The sequence below is a fragment of the Epinephelus moara genome, chromosome 16 (genome assembly GCF_006386435.1).
Source record: "Epinephelus moara isolate mb chromosome 16, YSFRI_EMoa_1.0, whole genome shotgun sequence".
In the NCBI taxonomy this organism is placed as follows: domain Eukaryota; kingdom Metazoa; phylum Chordata; class Actinopteri; order Perciformes; family Serranidae; genus Epinephelus; species Epinephelus moara.
The window spans coordinates 40,838,255-40,858,318 of NC_065521.1; the positions used below are offsets into that span (position 1 = coordinate 40,838,255).

At 40.6% G+C, this 20,064-nt stretch overlaps 2 protein-coding genes across 3 annotated transcripts in view; one reads left to right on the plus strand and one right to left on the minus strand.

Annotated features, from left to right (window-relative positions):
* Positions 1 to 4,140, minus strand: part of cd40 (CD40 molecule, TNF receptor superfamily member 5) — a 10,497-nt gene extending 6,357 nt beyond the window's left edge. For both annotated transcript variants that reach the window (XM_050066232.1, XM_050066231.1), the window contains exons 1-5: positions 4,003 to 4,140; positions 3,368 to 3,443; positions 1,275 to 1,397; positions 1,029 to 1,175; positions 843 to 936 (exon numbers count right to left, since the gene is read on the minus strand). In XM_050066232.1, coding sequence (XP_049922189.1) covers positions 843 to 936; positions 1,029 to 1,175; positions 1,275 to 1,397; positions 3,368 to 3,443; positions 4,003 to 4,077 — 515 coding nt within the window. In that variant the 5' untranslated portion in view covers positions 4,078 to 4,140. The remainder of the gene's footprint in view (positions 1 to 842; positions 937 to 1,028; positions 1,176 to 1,274; positions 1,398 to 3,367; positions 3,444 to 4,002) is intronic.
* Positions 4,141 to 12,616: 8,476 nt separating this feature from the next.
* The window catches only part of LOC126403489 (uncharacterized), a 72,908-nt gene continuing 65,460 nt past the window's right edge, over positions 12,617 to 20,064 (plus strand). Inside the window, exons 1-6 of the mRNA XM_050066196.1 lie at positions 12,617 to 12,809; positions 13,540 to 13,668; positions 16,389 to 16,463; positions 18,908 to 19,081; positions 19,292 to 19,446; positions 19,768 to 19,956. Of these exons, the coding sequence (XP_049922153.1) occupies positions 12,735 to 12,809; positions 13,540 to 13,668; positions 16,389 to 16,463; positions 18,908 to 19,081; positions 19,292 to 19,446; positions 19,768 to 19,956 (797 nt within the window). The 5' untranslated portion in view covers positions 12,617 to 12,734. The remainder of the gene's footprint in view (positions 12,810 to 13,539; positions 13,669 to 16,388; positions 16,464 to 18,907; positions 19,082 to 19,291; positions 19,447 to 19,767; positions 19,957 to 20,064) is intronic.

Genomic DNA, 20,064 nt, shown 5'->3' on the forward strand with positions numbered 1-20,064 from the left:
GCCTCAAGGTGACTGGAGAAATTTAACTCTAATTGGCAACTGGGTGGCGCTATAACAACAGAGAAATGCTTAAAAATGGCTAAAATGTGACCGATCGCTGTGGCTCCCCCTGTGGACCAATGTTGTTGTTTTTCTAATTTTTGGTATGACTAAGTCATGGTATGGTATGCTGTACTCAATGGGTCTGGACTAGTTCATGTATTGGTAAAGGATTTTTATACAGTCAGAGAGCTTTGGATGCATTATTGGACTGCCTGCCTGTAATATGGACTTTTACACTGAGTGAGCTGGACAGTTGCTGTTTTAGTTTAAGTGACTCTTTGCCCCATCCTTGAGAAGCACCTGATTTTTTTTATTTTTTATACCTAACTACACAGAGCCTTAACCCACTGCAGCACTCCCTATTTCTTCTTCATTTGTTATGTTTCATCCTTCAATTAATCAGGATTTGTCTTCTAATTTGTCATCTGTTTTTATGTCCAATGAGGATTTGGCTCTTTGCACGACACTTTGCAGGCGTTACATGAAAAGCTGAAGCTAAGGTTGAGTTAGCTGCCATTTTGAGGCTGAATGTAAATGTACTCAGTCAAATGCAAAACAGGTATGTTTAGGTTTCAGTGCTTCAACTAAAACATCAAACAGCATCTGACACCCTCTTCTCACACCTTTTTGTGTACATTAAAATGAAACATTACGAAAGCCTTTTAGAAAGGACTGCCCGACATTGCGCACCGTTATCCCCACCTGAATGTTTATCGTGTTGGGTCAAGGTTTTTTTGGTGCGTTTTCTGAGCACTGCCGCCTCAGTTCATATGTAAATATATTAGAGTTTCTATACTTACTGTGTCCACTTCTCACAGACACCGTCCCACGAGGTGTTGTTGGAAAATGTGTCGTCTTTACATTCCTGACACTCGGTGTCATGAGCATGGTTGCCTGGAGAAGAGTGTGACAGCCAAATAAGATTCAGCATAAAAACAAAGTGGTCATTCTTTATATTCAGTGTAAATCAAACAGATAAGTCGTACCTATGATTCGAGCCCCGTGTCCTGGTTCACAGGTTGTGTGTGGCACACAGGTTAAGCATTCTTCACTGGAGCAGTGGAATCCATATTTACACATGCAGGGGATTTCTTCCTTCTTGTTCTTACTGACGCGAACTTCAAAGTTTCTATCTAAAAGACGAATGGACAGAAGTTGTACACTGTGCTGCATCGAACAAAAGTCTTTAAATATAGCAATATATTGTTATTTAATTTATCACAAGGTCTTACGTTGGTCACAGTATGGCTGAGGTTGACATCGGAGTTCAGCTGTGTATTTATCCTGATATTCATCCTCGCCACAGTCGACGCACCGAGGATCCAGACAAGGGTCAGACGACGACATTCTGGTCCCTGAAAAACAAAGTGTCACATTTATCTTACAAGTGTACTCTTCTTTAATGTTTGCTTTACTTCCTGGATTTTTCCCACAAGGAAATTCTGACCAATCAAGAGCAGCTTTCTCACACAAGGCATTTGATCTGGTCCGCTTGTAAATGCTGCCGTGAGAACACGAGCCAACTCTAGGTAATTATACAACTTTGGAACAAAATCAGTCCCTGATTCAGACCAAAGGAGACAGCCTTACACCTGCTTAACTCAGACCTGTTGTCCTTGTTTTTGGACACTCTAGTGGTAGTGAGACCACACTAATCCACTAATCCATGTAAAAACAAGATGGCAGCCATCTCTGCCAAGTCTCACTGCAGCCGATCCCAACACAAAAGTGGACAAAACCTGATCACATTTTCAAGTCCCTATCCGTACCAAGTATGGAGCGTGGACTGGTAGCTGGAGAGGTGCCAATTCGCATCCTGGACACTGCTGATGTGCTCTTGAGCAAGGCACTGAACCTCCAACTGCTCAGGACGCCTGTCCAAGGGCAGCCCTCTCGCTCTGACATCTCTCCATTTAATGCATGTAAAGGTCCTGTTTGTGTATGTGTGTGTATTTTGGGCCTATGTATGTATGTGAGAACAGAGTGAGAAACATTGGATTTCCCCTCAGAGATAATTAAAGTATATCTTCCTCTACTTCTTCTTTTCAGACAAAGCACAAAATTCTGAATATTCTGTGCATGTAATCAAAGATATAAAACACTGAAACAGGGCTAATCATCTCATTTGAGCAGCTGGAGCCACATTTCTTCCACACTGATTAATCAACTAATCTTCTCAGCCGGCTGGATGTAGCTTCATATTTAACAGACGCATATGAGAGAGGTATCGATCTTAGGCAATAAGTGTATTTCCCAAATTGCTGAATCATTCCTTCAACATGCTGTGGATGTCAGGATAGGGGAAGTGAAAGAGAAACAAATGAAGGAATAGAGGGAAGCTAAGTGAAAGCAAAAGTAAAAATGTACCAATTTCCTACATTTTATAAGTCAGTGAATGGGACACAACACCGTGTAAGGGATAGTTAAGATCATTTGAAGTGGGGTTGTGTGGGGTACTTATCCATAGACAGTATATTAGAAGCAGTAGATGTCAGTGGGCACTCCCCTGGTCTGGAGAAGCAGGCAATCTGCTGCGGTGGAGGGATCAGCTACAAAACCACCTTAAAAAAGTCCCACCAAAAAAAAAAAAAAAAAAAAAAAACAGTTTCAGTTTAAGTGTATGCTCTACTGAGAGTATTTTCACTGCTTTACCTTTATATCAGACAGTGATTTTCAAAAGGAAAATGAAGCTGTTATATTGCTCTCTTCAAAGCCAGACTCCATTGAGAAAAACAACAATTTAACATCACTGAACACAGGAGCTGCTGCTCTACCACTGCCTTGATCTGTTAGTTTTATTTGTGTTATTGTGTGACTTTGGCGTATAAAAAGGTTAGTTCAGATTCACCAAAGTCACACAATAACACAAACTAACTAACTGATTGAAGCAGAGGTAGAACAGCAGCTCACTTGTTCGGCAAGCTAAAATCACTGTTTTTCTCAAAGGAGTCTGGTGGATTTGACAAGAGCATAGATGGAGAACTGAAGCTGTTAGTTGCTTCACCATTGAAATGGGCGGTCTGGTGGAAAGGTAAAGCAGTGGAAATACTGTCAATATAGTGTACACTTAGGTGGCTTAAATACTTTTTGTTGCTGACCCCTCCACAGCAGTACATCACTTGGATTTTGTGTCAGACTCCAGCCTGCTTCTCCAAACTGGGGGCCTGTCGAGTGACATCTACTGTATGTAATATGGATAAGTAACTCATACAACCTCACTTAAAAAAATCCAAACTATCCCTTTAACACAGACTGACAGTTTGCAATAAATAAATAACATGTTCCTGGATCAGTTTATACAAACAGACCGTGTGTGTTGACATACCTGGACCACACATCTTGCAGCACTCTCCATTCTTCTCATACTGAGTCAGAGGGTCGCAGCGGGGCTGAGCAGCAGCCTGCAAAACACCAAGTGTGAAACATAAATAAGAGGTAGTAAAACCTTTGACGCTCTGCGGTGATGGTGGTGGGGTTTCTCTCTCTCTCTCTCACGACTGCTGCTTTACTTCCTCTCAGACCTGTCTGGTAGGGGCGTGGTGGAAAGTCCCAAACATTCATGAAGCTGTGAGCTGAAACTGAACACCAGGTGCTTTTCGGTCTTTCTTGTACATTTCTTTTACTTGTAATTACATTATTTTGCATATGAGGATTCAGAAGAAGTCACTGCATCTGTGCGTATTTTCACTGCAGCGAGGAAAACGAAAGTGAAAGCAACTTTTTACAAACGTGCGTAACAGGGAGTAACCGTGAAATAAGATCAATAATATGCATTTTCCACCAGAATATCAGATTTAACTTCACTTGTGAGTAACACGTGTGTACATTGGATTATAAATCGCATGAATTAAAGACGAAAACCACAAGATTATATGACAAAGTGTGATCGCAGCTGCTTTCTGTTATCACCAGTTACAATCTGTCATTATTAAAACAAGAATCATGAATGATGTTACTCACCATTAACGCCCCCATTATCATCGGTAACAGCAGTAAAAGATGCATCTTAGTGAGGCTAAGTTGTGTTCGCAGCATGTTTAGTCTCCTCTCCCACTCTGTCACAGTGTTTGTCACTGCTGTGAGGTCCGCACCCTCCTATAACATGAGGGGGAGGAGCGCGCGAGGGTATTTCCTGTGTGAGCTCATGCGTTTGTCTTGACCATTTCTGCTAAATTATTCGTAACCTACAGTCAGTTTGTTCCTAAAATATCCACAAGTAGCCTGTTACTCTGCCCATATGTCAAAACCCCAGCTCCAACCATGAAACCGTGTGGATGATTTACAGTAGAGGAACATTAGAGTCCAGTAAGTGAAGAAATACTCAGATATTATACTTCAGTGGAAGAAATGTCACAGTGCACCACACAAGTACATCAAATGCAAGGAAAATATCTATTATAAGCAAAATACAGATAAAGTATTAAAATTATAAGTACTATTTATGATACATGTTATAGAATTATTACTACTAATTTATTATATTATTATTATTATATTTATTTATAAAATGCAGTGGATCTTGTCCTCTGCTTGGAGGGTGAGGAGCTCCCAGATCTCACTGTCTCCCCAATTTGTGGACATTTTTGGCAGCTGTTCTTCTTTGAGTTAGCTGCTAACTGCTGTTAGCTGCTTTTTGACCTACTGGCGATGGGCCACACACATAACAAGTCATCAAAATGTCACGGGCTGTACCTTTTACACAGACATCTTCTGTGCTGTCTCTACCTCCGTTGCCGACTTAAAGGGATAGTGCACCCAAAAATGAAAATTCAGCCATTATCTACTCACCCATATGCCGAGTGAGGCTCAGGTGAAGTTTTAGAGTCCTCACATCCCTTGCAGAGATGGGGCTAGCAACAAAACTCCACCTAATGGAGGCTTATGGCACCCCGGATTAAAACGTCCAAAAAACACATAACTGAAACTACAGAATATCTCCATACTGCTTGTCCGTAGTGATCCAAGTGTCCTGAAGCCCCGACATAAAAAGTTGTTTGGAAAAACGTCATTTGAACTCTGTTTTTAGCCTCATTGTAGCCTGTAGCTCTGACTGCCTCTCTGTAGACCGCGCTCATGTGTGCGCTTGCGCGAGACCGTGAGACATGGGCACCGCATTCATGCGTTCACTTCACCTGAGCCTCCCTCGGCATATGGGTGAGTAGATAATGGCTGAATTTTCATTTTTGGGCACACTATCCTTTTAAGGGCCGTTTCATAGTCGACGCACGCAACACGAGCAAGCGACGCAAGCAACACACTTCCTTTCATAGTCAACACATTAAAAGCTAGCAACGCGGGCGACACCTGAAATGAAATACATCGTTCACGCAATAGGGGGTAGCAGAGTCACCGGTACATTCCTGCTAGCTAGTACCGCTGTAGCTAGCTAGTACTGCTATTTTATTAGAGTGCAGGGCACTATAACTGTCATATAAATGGGGGTGTGCCCGTACGAGTTCGCAAAGTTTTTCCTCCTCGCCCGCCATGTTTCATACCTGCTTCTTCTGCGAATGACACAAAGTGGTTAATTTCAAGTACGTTGCTTGCATTATCACCCCAGCTGGCAACGCATGGTATTACACGCGTCACTGCATCACGTAGCAAAAAAATGGACAACACATTTTGAGACCCGAGCACGCATCATGGCAGCCAATGCGTCTCGATGCGTCCCAATACGTTCGCGTCTGCATGCCTTTGCGTCGACTATGAAACAGCCCTAAAGGTGAGACAATTCTGGGGCGGCTGTGGCTCAGAAGGTAAAGCGGGTCATCCACTGATAATAATAATAATAATGAGAAGACGAAGAAGAAAAAGAAGAATGATAATTATCTTTATTTATAAAGTACTTTTCAGAACAGAGTTACAAAGTGCTTTACATGTCAATAATTAAAACAGACAAAACGACATTTAAAAGAACTGATAAAAACACTATAGTGTGTAAAAACTGAGGAAGTAAAGCCAGTCTAAATGAACTTAAAACTCAAGTAAAATCAAGAAAGACTCTCCGATACAAGTTTGTTTTAAGAAGGGACTTAAAAGAGATCACTGACTCGGCCGACCTGATTTCCTCGGGCAGATTGTTCCAGAGCCTCGGGGCCCTGACAGCAAACACCCTGTCCCCCTTAGTTTTCAGCTGGGCCTCTGGAACAGACAAAAGACCTCTGCTGCCTGAGGACCTCAAAGTACGTCCTGGCGTGTACGGCACTAAGAGGTCGGAGTCGGAGATATAGCTGGAAGAGAGAACATTATGAGCCTTAAAAGTCATCTGTAAAATCATAAAATGATGCATTAATGTGCAGTGGTGGAAGAAGTTTTCATATTTTTTTTTCTTAAGTAGACATACCAACACCACACTAGGGATGTATGATTACTGGAATTTTTGCCGATATGCAGATATATAACAACTCGAAATGTCGGAGGTCACAAAACAAAAATCGAATTTACCAAAAGAAAAGCTCCCCAAAATAAATACAGAAACAAGTATGAACACATAAAAAGGCAACAACAAAATAAGAACAAATCCGAAAGATGGATTTGGTGAAATATAAACCTATTACAGTAGAACATCGGTTACACATCCCTACACCACATGGTGAAAATACTCCACTTACAATAAATGTCCTGCATTCAAAACCTTACTAAAGTAAAATATGTAAGTTTTATCAGCAAAATGTTCTTAAAGGACTAGTGTGAAAGATTTAGGGGGATTTAGTGATATATGGCGGTGATGACTGCAGATTGCAACAAGCTGAAACTTTTCCTATAATTACTTTAGAGTTCTTCAGGAGGTTTTTACCAGGAGCTGAATTATCTGCAGAGGTTTCTTCATCTCTAAAAAAAAACACACCAGGGGTCTCATTTAGAAACGCTGCACAAAACGAGGCCTGAAAGAAGCATACGCCACTTCCCACGCATAAGTTGTGATGTAGAAAACCAGACTTGATGGGAGAAACTTTGACCTACACTTACAAATATTTTGGAGACAGGAAATTGCCGACTCAGATGGTGAGGTGGAAGCCTGATTGTAGAACTTGTTGAATATTTTTTGGCACACACCATGTTTGGCTTTTGTTCGTATGGACATTGTTAGTTTGGATCCTGCACAGTGTTTAATAATATAGACCCCAGAGGATTAAAACCGGTAAAAAATGAGTCAAGCTGTTTCACTTTCCAAATGCGTGTTTCTCTGATGCTGTTTGTCACAGCCGGACCGCTGGCCTAGCGCCTGCTAATGTGTGGTCACCTTTGTTCTCTAATAATTTCAGATCCAGACGTTCAGGAAGTTTTTACCAGGTGCTGAATTATCCACAGAGGTGTCATGTTCTCCAAAACGCAGGTGACGAGTCCCCCTCACATTTCTGGGTAAATAGTTTGCGAAATCAAGAGTCTGACACTTAAAATTCCCTGGCAGACAACCCCCAAACTCCCATTTGTATGTGCATGTTGAAACATTGCCTATGTCCTTGGAGTAAAGTACAATACATGTGTGCACTTCAGTGCTGTACTTGAGTTTCTATCACACCAACTTATCTTCTTCACTGACTTAAACATGTAGATTTCATGTTTCATCTACAGGGAAACAGTTATAAAATCACTTTAATTCCTAAACTGTATCGCTGCTTGGGAAAGTTATGACAGAAGGAGGTTTATTGTGTCATTGATAACAGCCACAACTGCTCTACTGTAAAGCCTGAAACTACACCGGCTGGAGGGATTCCCCAAGAAGTTTTCATGAGGGTGGAGGGGGGGTTTCCTATGTGGTCACTGTGCCTAACTGCTGGTGTGAGAACAACACTGCTGTGTTCAGATGTGTGTTGACCATTTAATGTGTCTAAAGGTGAGCCCTGTAGCTATTTTAGTTTTAGTAGAGTCCATCTAACCAGCTGCCAACCAGATTTTGATACACGTGTATTCATGTAATTACGGTACAGGTAGCTGCAGCCAAAGAGCATGCGCACTTCATTTCTCAGAACCTTCCTCTGGTTGGAAATTCCAATGGATTCCTGATAATCAGTGTCCATTCCTGTGCACTGAAACTACAGCCAGCATTTACGTAATGACACATCTGAACTTTGGTCTTTTCCCCCAGTTCAGACCTCAGGTTTGAATTTAAAAAATGCTTCAGTAGAAATCAGTGACTTCACCTTCACGCTGATCCTGGTCATCTCGTCACTCCTGTCACTGGATATTTACCTGTTAGAGACAAGTTTTTTTTTTTTGGTATTAACATTTCTGTCCCTTTTCTATTATGAGTCCTGCTCAACTTGTCTTATATTCATGAAATACTCTCAACACTTTGCACTGTTGATAAAGACTAAACAGGAAGGGATAAAGGAAGGACTTTTCACTGCTAACTTTTCCATTTGTTCTGAATAAAGAATATAAAGTCACAGCTTCTCTGTTTTTACACTGTTGCTGGTGAGAAAATCCACCTTTCATGGGTGAAGTCCGACAGCAAGAATGTGCTCAATGAAATATTTTCTATTACCATGTAGGGGAGACCGGGGTTGGTTGTCACACTTTTACTCTTGTCTAAATTTATCATCATCAAAACATCTTTCAACGTTCATTCCTACGTTAAGTGAAAGCTTAAGGTCTTAGCTTGAAATGGGTGTCCCTGTCATTTTTGCAACTTACTGTAACTAGAAGTTATTAACCATCAAAGACACTCTGACACACTGTGACGTCCCTATTGTTATCAATGGGGTTTCAGGTTAAAAAAAAAAAGAATATAAAAAAGACATGTAACTTTTTAGTTTTTCAAGATAGAAACACCAAATAAGTTTTGAAATGAAAACCATCTATATAATAGTGCTCATCAATGCCCCTTGTGTTTAAACCATGAATTTGAACCAGGTGATTGTTTGTTTGAATGATCCTCTGTAATGTAAGTAAAATACACTAAGAATTTAGAGGGCTGAAAATAAATCTACGTTTTTATTCATCATAAATATAACATTAACAGATTAATCTGCATCACAATATAACCAGGATTCTATTTAGTCACAGCGCCCTCTAGTGTGGCTGTAATAACCACTGTGACAACCAACCAGTGTTACAACCGACCCCGGTCTCCCCTATATAAGTTGTTATAAGACTTTCCATATTAATTGGATTAAATATGGACATAATTTTTGGCCATATTACTAATAATAACATCATCACAAAAGACATAAAATACAAGAAAAAAGTAGCAAAAAACAACACATATTTTAATGTAAATTGAGAAAGAGAAAATCGAATGATAAAAGCTAAAATAAATAATAGTTAATAACACAACAGCCAATAAAACTTTTATCCACTGTCCTGTATTTATTGTTGTCTTTGTGTTGTTTTGTTAGTTTTATCTTTCGTTTTGCAAAAAATAAATACATCAGAAGACGAGCATGAAAAAACACAAACACCAAGACTTAAATGTAGAGCAAACTGAAAGAGGCAGAACTCATGAAACATTACAGATGTGGTGATTTTAACAGTCCTGTGTGGAGGCAGCAGTTACACAACTACTGTATGTTTTTTTATGAAGGAGTGACTTTGTTTAATCTTAAAGAGGCTGTCTTACACTAAAAACAAAATCAAGTCAAGAGCCCAAATGAAGTTATCCCTGAGTCGCTATTATTATTAAACTGAGAGGACATATTTGTTTTGTTTTTCTCAGTGACATCTCCCTGGCTCTATAAATGTATAATCCTGATTTCAACATCATTTAAATATCAAATCAGTAGCAAAGCAGACACATTTAAATCCTCTCTGGACTGTAAGTTATCAAAACAAACGCAAAATGAGCAGATTTTCGGCATTTATTTTTCTCACTCTGACAAGATTATCTAAAGGCAGAATAAAGTATCAGCATTTTCTCACATATGCAGACATTTTGGGGGTAAAATAATCATCCTAAAAATGCATAAAATAAGACATTACAACCTTCGTGTCTGTAAAACAGTTTGTAGCTGTAAAATGTCTCTCTGCCTTTGTAGGGCCGCGCCAATCAAAGTTATCATGGGAAAACTTTTTAATAGGAAAATGATGGAAAAATCATATTCGGTGCTTTTTCAGTTTGCAGGTGATTTTATCTGGATTTTCCTTAAAAACAGTACAGTACAGTTATGTGTATATTTACCCATATTTCATGTGGGTGTCGGCAGTTACCAGGGGCGTTTCTAGGATTTGAGGACATTCGGGGATAAGCCCCTGTAGGGGGATTCTCACCCAGGAATTTTTTTTTAACATCTTTAATTTTTCCAGATGAATTAGGTATTTTGATGTTAAAAAAGTTAGTAATTGTTGATATGAACTAAAAGTAAATAGCCTTGAACACCCACAGATTATATTAATTCCTGTTTAACAATGCATGTGTGGTGTGAGGAGGAGAGTAACGGTTGTTGCATCAATGCCACCTTGGGAATTTTACCCAAGAAAATTATTAAGACTCCCTAAAGCTGATGAGGTCACACAAGGTCAGAGACATGTTACCGTAAAAATACTAAATTTAAAATATTAATCAAAAATATGCAACTTAAAGCTAAAGTGTCATGAACACCAGGATTTAATGATACACTAATAATAACTAGCACTCAGGCAGGGGAGTTTAGGGGATTGAGGACAGGGCTGGGGTTTAACACAGCGGCAGGGAGTCAAAAAGAGGAGAAGGGTCTGCAAACTAACCTCTCGTGACACTGCACACCAACGAAGAAAGGCGTTGTGAGAAACACCACCACCAGAGGACTGGACTGCCGCCCTGCGTCCAGGGCGCCACGCTGCAGCCACCACCACCGGGAGATCAGTGACATGGAGGGAGGCGACCTCTGTGCATGCTAACTTATGTGTTTATGTATATATTATGTGTATGTTTTTTTTTTATTTTAATCTCTGTGTGTTCATTTTTTTACTACTCAATTTATCATTTGCTGTTGAGATATCTTCTTATCTTTTTGTACAGGCAGTATGAGGAAGGGCTGACGAACAACCTCTACTAAGCTTAGCTAGAAAAATGGTATGAATTCTTATTTGCATTTTGTCTTCATTTTTACTTTATAATGCATGTTTGAGAAATACTCTGAACACTGAGCACTGTTGATAAAGACTTAACAGGAAGGGATAAAGGAAGGACGGGTGTTAGGCTAAAATTCACATTTTTTAATCACTTTTCACTTCTAACTTTTCCTTTTGTCCTGAATAAAGAATATAAAGGCACATGCTTCTCTTTTTTTTACACTGTTGTTGGTGAGAAAATCCACCTTTTATGGGTGAAGTCTTCATTTTTACTCTCTAATGCATGTTTGAGAAATTATTTACATGTACAATTCAGAGAGAGACTCATGGGGAAGGGGTGATCGGCAGAATGATCAAAAGGCGCAGATGTATATTTTATCTTACTTCCTGTCTGTGTCATAACAGCAGTATTAGTATTAGTATTACATGAAGTATGAATTTACTGTGAAGGTCACATAGTTTATTTATTAATACTAACAGTTTGTCTTTTTACTTACCTGTCTTTCATTGCCCTGATATCTGTTTGTGTTGTGATACTGAGAGCAGTTACTGAATAATGTACACCTGTGAGTCATGTTGAAAATAAATAGATAAAAGAAAAACTTAAAAGAGAACAAGCTCTGTTTTGATGCTTTTTTAAATGCAAATTGCATTTTAAAAATTTCCAGATTACTGATGAATTTTGATGTTAAAAACATTAGTAGTATTTAGCAAGCAGTGCTGGTGGGTGTGGATGTTTGTCTCAATTATTATGGTGTATAAACTGGGTGTTTTAAGGATGAATTGTTAAGTATTATGTTAAACTGTGTCTTCGATACACACAAAGTGTATACCACACAGCTGTAATTATTTTTCTGTAATATGCTGCCCGGAGAATGACACTTTCCGAGCCCCTGGAGGGTTTTTAGGCAGTTCTCCTCCACATTCCTTTGCAAATGATGTATTGTCTTTTTAAACATTTTTTACATGTGTACATAAAAAGAAACAAAATGAAATGAAACAAGTGAAAACAGATTACTTTATAACTGCTAAATCCACTCACTAGAGTTGGGAAACAGTTAAATGTATTAAGTACTTTTATTCAAGTACTGTACATAGGTATATTTTTTAGGTACTTGTACTTAAGTATTAACATTATATGCTACTTTATCTACTCCTCTACATCTAAGAGGGAATTATACTTTTTAATAATATTCTGATTAGAATCCATTGTTTGTGTATTCAATGATCCCCATTAGCGCATGAATGTGCCTCTATGAGAGATGTGTACTGCATTACTGTGTTGTATTTTATTATTTTTGAGAGTGGGGACATAGCTGCAGGAATCTCAGTGTTCTCTCCTGGATGAAACAGACCGAGCAGCAGATAAGGCACACTGTCCTGCGAGTGGAGACATGTACCCTGACTGGAAGCGTTCAATGTGCAGAATGCACAAATAGCCTGTGTGCTGCTGTAGGTGTGGCCGAACACTGAATACCTGCCTTACCTACAAGACGTGTAACTTGAGCTGAAAGAGGGCGGTGGTAAAAAGAGTGACACAAATCACGGCACTTTCGCATTTCCCCTGTCAGAGAAGCGGAGTTCTCTCTGAGTCTTGCATGAGGGGAAAAACAAAACATCTTTCATATTTTTGCGACAAAAGAGGACCTCTTTCTTGGACTGAGCAGTTTCATGGATTTTTCTGTAAAATCTAAAACGTTATGATGCCAAGTTTAGGATCAAAGAAGAAAGACAATCTACCCAAAATGGACAGACCCAGTGAGGACTTTCCACAGGTAAGATTTTAGTTTGTACACTAAGATAAGGACGCAAATATCAAACAATAAGTTATTTTAATACCAAATGTCAGAATCTGATTTATGACTACGCAAATGTAAAATCAATTTTCTCCAGATCAGCCCTCTCGCTTTCAGTAACGTCACGTCTGTGCAGAGTAGACACAAAAGTTTTAGTATATGGGAGTCTCTGAAAACACTTCTTACTTCCTCAATTCAGCCTGACTTCCCTGCTGTTAGTAGTTTCCCACAAGGGAATGACTGTTTACTCAGAATTGTGTCAGACAATGAGTGATTTAAAGAACACGTATGTTCCTGTAATGTGTTTAACAGATGCAGATTGCAATGCAGTGGTTCCTCTTTCCAGTTCTAGAGAGCTGATGCTGACTAATCCTGTCTCTCTTATCAACATCATACATAATCTGAGAGAACACTTTTAAAGCAGTGCTTTGGAAAAATATTGCTAAAGCTAAATACTCCATGACAGCTAAATGGGAGAGCATGAAAGCCCTAAAGGAAGTCTGAAAATGGCTTTGTAGTTATTTGTTTACCAAATGCAACACTTTAAAGAGAGATTTTGTCACACTGTCGTACATATTTATATCTGTATCTGAATATCTTGAGAAATATTAACCAAAATTCACATAAAATATGCTAGTTTACAGTTAGGGATGACCTCTTAACATATTAATACAATTAATCTTTATTTACCTGGCTGTTGTGCCTTCAGCTGAGCAATGAGATGCAGCTGAGCATCATGAACAAGGTGAAGAGCGGAGAGCTGTCCATCGAGGACGCTCTGAACCAGGCCAGGAAGGACAGGCAGCAGCTGCTCCAACACAAGAGCCTGGCTGAAGAGGTAACAACATTTTAATCCAAGTGTTCTCAGTATGTTTGTGGGCTGTGATCCCAAAGCTCTCATGTTGATGTGAGTTTGAGTGTGGCAAAGTCTTCTACTCTGCTATAAGGAAAATCAGGGCCTTACTGTTTGGTGCTGGACAGGGAGCACATGGTGGGCATTTACAGAGTTTTTCACTGGAAACAGCTGTTAAAAAAACACATTTTGAGAGCAGTGAAAATGAACAAAATCTGTACAGTTATGGGACAGAGAACCCAAACAATGTAACACTCCAAAGCAACCCAATTGGCAGAATAATTGTTGGCAATGTACGTTTCTACAACATTTGAGCATTTCAAATGTAGCAAATATGTTGAAACTTTACGTTTCTTTATGTTTCTACAATGCTGTGATTAATTTGTGGTTATATTTAGGCACAAATGACATGCTTTAAGGGTTAGGAAAAAGCTCATGTTTTGGCTTCCATCACCCACTATTGTAGGTATAATCGCTGCTGAAATAGCGTCACTGTCTCGCCAAAAAACAACTGCTTTTGGTGATAAAATCACAGCTAGAAATGTCACAGATGTCTTGCTTAAAACACCCGCTTTTGGTGGCACAATCAAAGCTGAATGCCTCCAATATCTCACTATAAAGCAAGTGCTTTTGGTGATACAATCGCTGCTGGAAAAGCCTCCGATGTCTTGCTAAAAACATCTGCTTTTAATGACACATCACAGCTGGAAATATCCTTGATGACCCCCTAAAAACACCTGCTTTTGGTGGCACAATCACTGCTGGAAAAGCCTCCGATGTCTTGCTAAAAAACAACCACGTATAATGACAGCTGGAAATGCCCTTGATGTCTCCCCAAAAACAAAATCATGGCTGTAAATGCCACTGATGTCTTTTTAAAAACAATTGCTTTGGTGGCATGATCACGGTTGGCAACATAATCGCTGCTGGAAATGTCTCTGAAATTTCACTAAAAACAGCTGCTTTTTATGACACAGTCACAGCTGAGTATGCCTCTGATGTCTCCCCAAAGATTATTGCTTTTGGTGACAAAATCACAGCTGGAAATGCCACTGATGTCTTGCTAAAAACACCTGCTTTTGGTGGCACAATGGCAGCTTGAAATGCCTTCAATGTCTTACTATAAAACAACCGTTTTTGGTGACATAATCACAGCTGAAAATGCCTCTGAAATTTCACTAAAAACAGCTGCTTTTGGTGACACAATCACAGCTGGGAATGCCTCCTAAGTCTTGCTAAAAACACCTGTTTTGGTTGCACAATTGTCACTGGAAAAGCCGGCAGTGTCTCACCACAAAAACACCCAGTTTTGGTGGCAAAATCACAGCTTGAAATGCAGCCGATGTCTTGCTAGAAAACATCCAGTTTTGGTGGCGGATTCGCAGCTTGAAATGCTGCTGGCGCCACCGGAAAAGCCACCGATGTCTCGCTATAAAACAAGTGCTTTTGGTGACACAATCACAGCTGGAAAAGCTGCCAATGTCTTATTAAAAAACACCCACTTTTAACTGTACAATTGGCACTGTAAAAGCTGCCAGTGTCTCATTATAAAAACTGGTGGCAGAATTGCGGCTGGAAATGTCGCTGATGCCTTGGGTAAAAATACCTACTCTTGGTAGCAGAAGCACCACTGGAAAGGCCGCAGATGTCTTGCTAAAAAACAAGTTTGTTGTTTGTTGGTCTTGAACATTGGCCTGCAGCTCCCGCCTAGATGTCACGCCATCCTCCATTCCCTCCACCTCCCAGTCACAAGGTCATTTCACATACATGTAATCAGAACTACATCACTTTAGAATTGGTGACATGACACCAATGAAACGTTCATATTTAACTGTAAATGTATGCGTGGTTTGCAGAAATGTACAATGCCAATAATTTCCTCTGGTGACTGTGCTGACCATAGAACAGAGTGGAGCCTTCTGTTTGTGTACAGATTAAACAAACAAAATACAACACACCAACAACGTTAGCAGCTGGTGAACATAGCGCAGCATTTAGCAGCTAGAAAAACACCTTTTTTCCTCAGGAGTTTGTGGAGACCAAAAACAAAGCTAAAATTTAGGAGAGTAAATATTGGACTTAGACTCATCACATGGTCAGAAACACAACTCCAAATGAACTCTATTGTTGCTCCATATCTGCTGGGTGTCTGAACAGGTCATTGTTCCCTAAAAAGTTTCTCATATCAATTTTAAATGTGACTCAATGTCAGTGTAAAAAAACTGAAGTGATCTTTAGAGGTGTTAGTATGTATATGTTTTAACTTTGAAGACAAAGGGCGAACAGTTTCACCTGCCTCATCTCCACACGTGACAGTGCTATCATTCTTCTCCTCCAACTCTCTGTCACTTTGACATGCGCTCAGTTCGAGGACATTATTTGCTTCCTATATTGTGAATGACTTCCCTGTATACTCTGAAGCCGGAGGAAACCTGTCTTGGAAACAGTGTTCTGTTAATGAGCTGCTCAGCCTGCTGGATCGGTTTTTGAATAAACCCGTCTGTGGCCAGTTTGATTTGCCCAGAGGTTTTGTTTTGAAGGAATGTGGCAGCCATTTGTTCTACACCAGGAAACAGTTACATGACAAAAGATAGTGTCCTTAAAATATCCCTCTTACATTACTACCAGTATGTTCACTGAAAGGAATTTTACCATCAGGTATTCATGTCTGACATTTGTGGATTTTTTTCTGGCTGTTGTTGCAGGAACCGCCACCGTCACAGTACAACTTCAGTGTTCACAAGCACAGCCGCTACAGGTGGCAGAAGCGGGTTATTCAGGTAAGTTTAAAAAAAACACAACTAAAGCCTCATTTACACCGCCTGTTCCAGGTGGGAATATCACGGCATTATACCACCTCTCACTGCTGTATATAAGGTACGATCGCAGAATGGGGGGACAGAGTTTTCTCGCCTTTAAGCCACCATGGGAGGAAGTAACAGCGCTGAAACAGTGTCTGTATAAACATGGCAATGTGTTAACACAAGTGCAGCCGACTGTGGGAAATTTAAAAAGTAGCTTTTACCAGTTAGTGACTTACTCAAAGATAAAGAACAAACTGGAAACTGGAAAGACGATGAGGTCCAGGAGCTCCTTACCTTCAGACCAGAGGGCAGGATTAACCGCCATATGACAGGGAAGGTAAATGATTGTCATGTTAAGCCATTGTTTAGAAAGCGCTGCTGAACCATAGCTGTCACACTAAAGGGCCAACGCTGATGTGTTACATGTCACGCCTCTTGATTCCACGATGCTGGGATGCAGTCTATGATCACACACTGGAGCGGACGGATGCCAGTGTCATTTGGTTCTGTGCAAAAATGCTAAGGAGACATAAAGAAGGGACCTTGTAGCGGCTCTATGGCTCAATCTCTGAGTACAAAGGGCTCAAGAGCATACAGATACGCTAGCAGCTCTGTGAAGCTGTCCTTAGCACCGCTGTGCTTTGACGTTCAGCATGCTAACATGCTCATAGCGTCAATGCTAGCATGTTTGGTAGGTATAATGCGTATCACGTTTACCATCTTAGTTCAGCTTGCTAACATTTGCTAATTTGCACTTAACACAAAGTACAGCTGAGGCTGATAGGAATGTCATTAGTTTTGCAGGCATGTAGTTAGAAACTAAGGTATTAAACAAACTGAAGTTTACCCGATAAGGTGCTATATGAAAAGTATATGAAAAGTTAAAGTGGCAGTGTGTAGGATTTAGTGGAATCTAACAGCGAGACTGCAGACAACCACCGGAAAATCCCTCACATGTAGAGAACCTACAGTGTCCTTCTGGTAACACTGTCTCTAGCAAGTGTTTGGTTTGTCTGTTATCAGCTACTGTACAAACATGGCAGGCAATATAACAGGCTCTGCGGAAGAGGAGCCGCTCCCTATAGCCCTTTTTACACAGAGATCATGTGCTAGGGCGGCTACACAGTCTCTTCATTACCCTGCCTTTGCTTTTTTTAAACAGAAGCAAACAACACAAGCATAATGCAGCCCTAGTGTGTGGTTTTAAATAGCATGGCGATGTTGTGAAAGCAAAAGAGGCGGGATGGGTGTGACGTGTAACAAATCAGCCTCTAGTGTGACACATAACATACGCATCAGCATTGCTTTCTAGACAGTAATAATGGCATAACATGTCAACTAAAATAATTTACTTCATTCATTCATTCATTCATTCATTCATTCATTCATTTTCTGTAACCGCTTATCCTGTTGGGGGTCACGGGGGGGCTGGAGCCTATCCCATGCTGACACGGGGAGACAATGCTAACTCCACACAGAAGGGCTCCCCCAACCTGGCTTCACACCAGGAACCCTCTTGCTGAGAGGCGACAATGCTAACCACTGCACCACCGTGCCGCCAATTTGCAATTAATGAACGTGAATGTAAGCAGTCATTTACTGTTCTTGTCCTGGCGGTGATCTCAAAGGCTAAGGAGCTCCTGGACCTGTCTCCCAGTTTGTGGACATTTTTGGCAGCTGTTCTTCTTCTTTGAGTTAGCTGCTAACTGCTGTTAGCTGCTTTTTAAATCTCCCAGTGGTGGGCTACACACCTTACACAGACATCGAATCACTACCTCTGCTGCCAGCTTAAAGACGAGACAACCCCCCCCCCCCCCCCCCCCCCCACAAGTGGCGTGGCTGTGGCCCAGAGGGTAGAGGGGGTCATTCACTGATCAGAAGGTCAGTGGTTTGATCCCCGGCTCCTCCAGTCAAAGTATCCTTAGGCAAGATACTGAACCCCGAATTTCCCCCAATGGCTGTTCCATCTATGTGTGAGTGCGTGCGAATAGTTACTGGGTAGCAGGTGGCACCATGTATGGTAGCATCGGCCACCAGTGTGTGAATGTGTGTATGTGACATGTAGTGTAAAATAGCTTTGAGTGGTCGGAAGAGTAGAGAGGCTTATGTCGATCAAAGGGCTCATTCTAAGCTGACGAAGACACAACAATTCTCAAAATCAATCGAAATCATACACTCATCCTCTAACAGATCACCAAAGTGATTCCAATTCATCCAGAGGGAGACATGAATGCTTGCACCAAATCGCAAAGTCAGAAGGATTCATCAATCAGTAGTTGTTGAGATATTTTAACAGTGGACAAGCCTGCTAATGTGGCTAGAAAACTATATCATAAGATCAAATATGACCATTTGTCCTGTGTTATATATTCAGTAGACGTGTGCTACCACACTAATTTAAACTCTTGTGACCAACCCAGATTGATTTCAAGACCAAAATGCTGTGCAGCATCGAGAAAGGCATCATCAAGCGACAGTTTCCCTTCTCAACTGTCAAGAGCTGTGATGATGGATCAGGTTCCAGGTTCTCCATTTCCTTTAAAGGACACCATGATTATGAACTGGAGGCCACTTCACTGGAGGACAAACACAAGGTGAATTTATACTCTGAGTACATTTAAAATAGAAAAAGAAACCAGTTCATGTAAAACTGTCTTGCTTATATTTATACTCTGTAAAACTCTGTTGTGGCTGTCAATTATGTTATAATAATGTGTGCTGAGACGAGGGAGGTCTTGTATTTCTTTGTGGCCAGCTGTTATTGATGCTTTCATTGGTATTTTTTTCCTGCTGGTGGTTCTCAGATAATGCAGCTTGTGAATCAGATCATTTATGGGAACATATACAGTGATTCTGAGGGCGATGCAGAGACAGGTCAGCAGCCTCAAACACCACAGAGCCTTCGGGAAGGCGTCTTGTTACTGCACCGAGGAGGCCTGGCATCATTCAAATGGGTGAAGTAAGAATGTGTCCTTATTACAGTAAAACTCTTTAATTCACTTTATATGAATCAAGACTAATTTGTGCTCACATAGACAAGTGACGACTAAAGAAAACTAAAGATCTCCTCCAGACATCTAAGACATAAAAATACTGGTTTTGGTGGTTTGAGTAATAACTGTCTGATATAATATTCTTACACACAAATCCCCATAACTACAGTACTTACACAATAAATAACATGGAATTCAAGTATACTAACTGCAAAAACAGTATGTATTGTGGTCTTTGGACGGCTCAGGTCCTGTTGTGGTGGTTTACCTTCTCTATTTTGTTCCAGATATGAGGTCCAGCTCCACCCAGGCCAGCTAACACTGGTCCCCTTCAGGCGACGGGGCTCCACCGATGGTGAGGTGACATACTCGGTGCCCAGGTCCATCGTGATTCACCTGTCAGATGGCGACACCAGCGTACAGAAACCTCACAGCTCCGACACTTTCACCCTGATCACCCACAAAAATGAGTACAAGTAAGTGAGAATTACTAAAGAGACAGTTAAATTTTTTAAAGTGGAGTTGTATGAGGTACTCAACAGTCGGTGTGTTATCTACAGTAGGTGGTGGTTGGTAAAATGGAC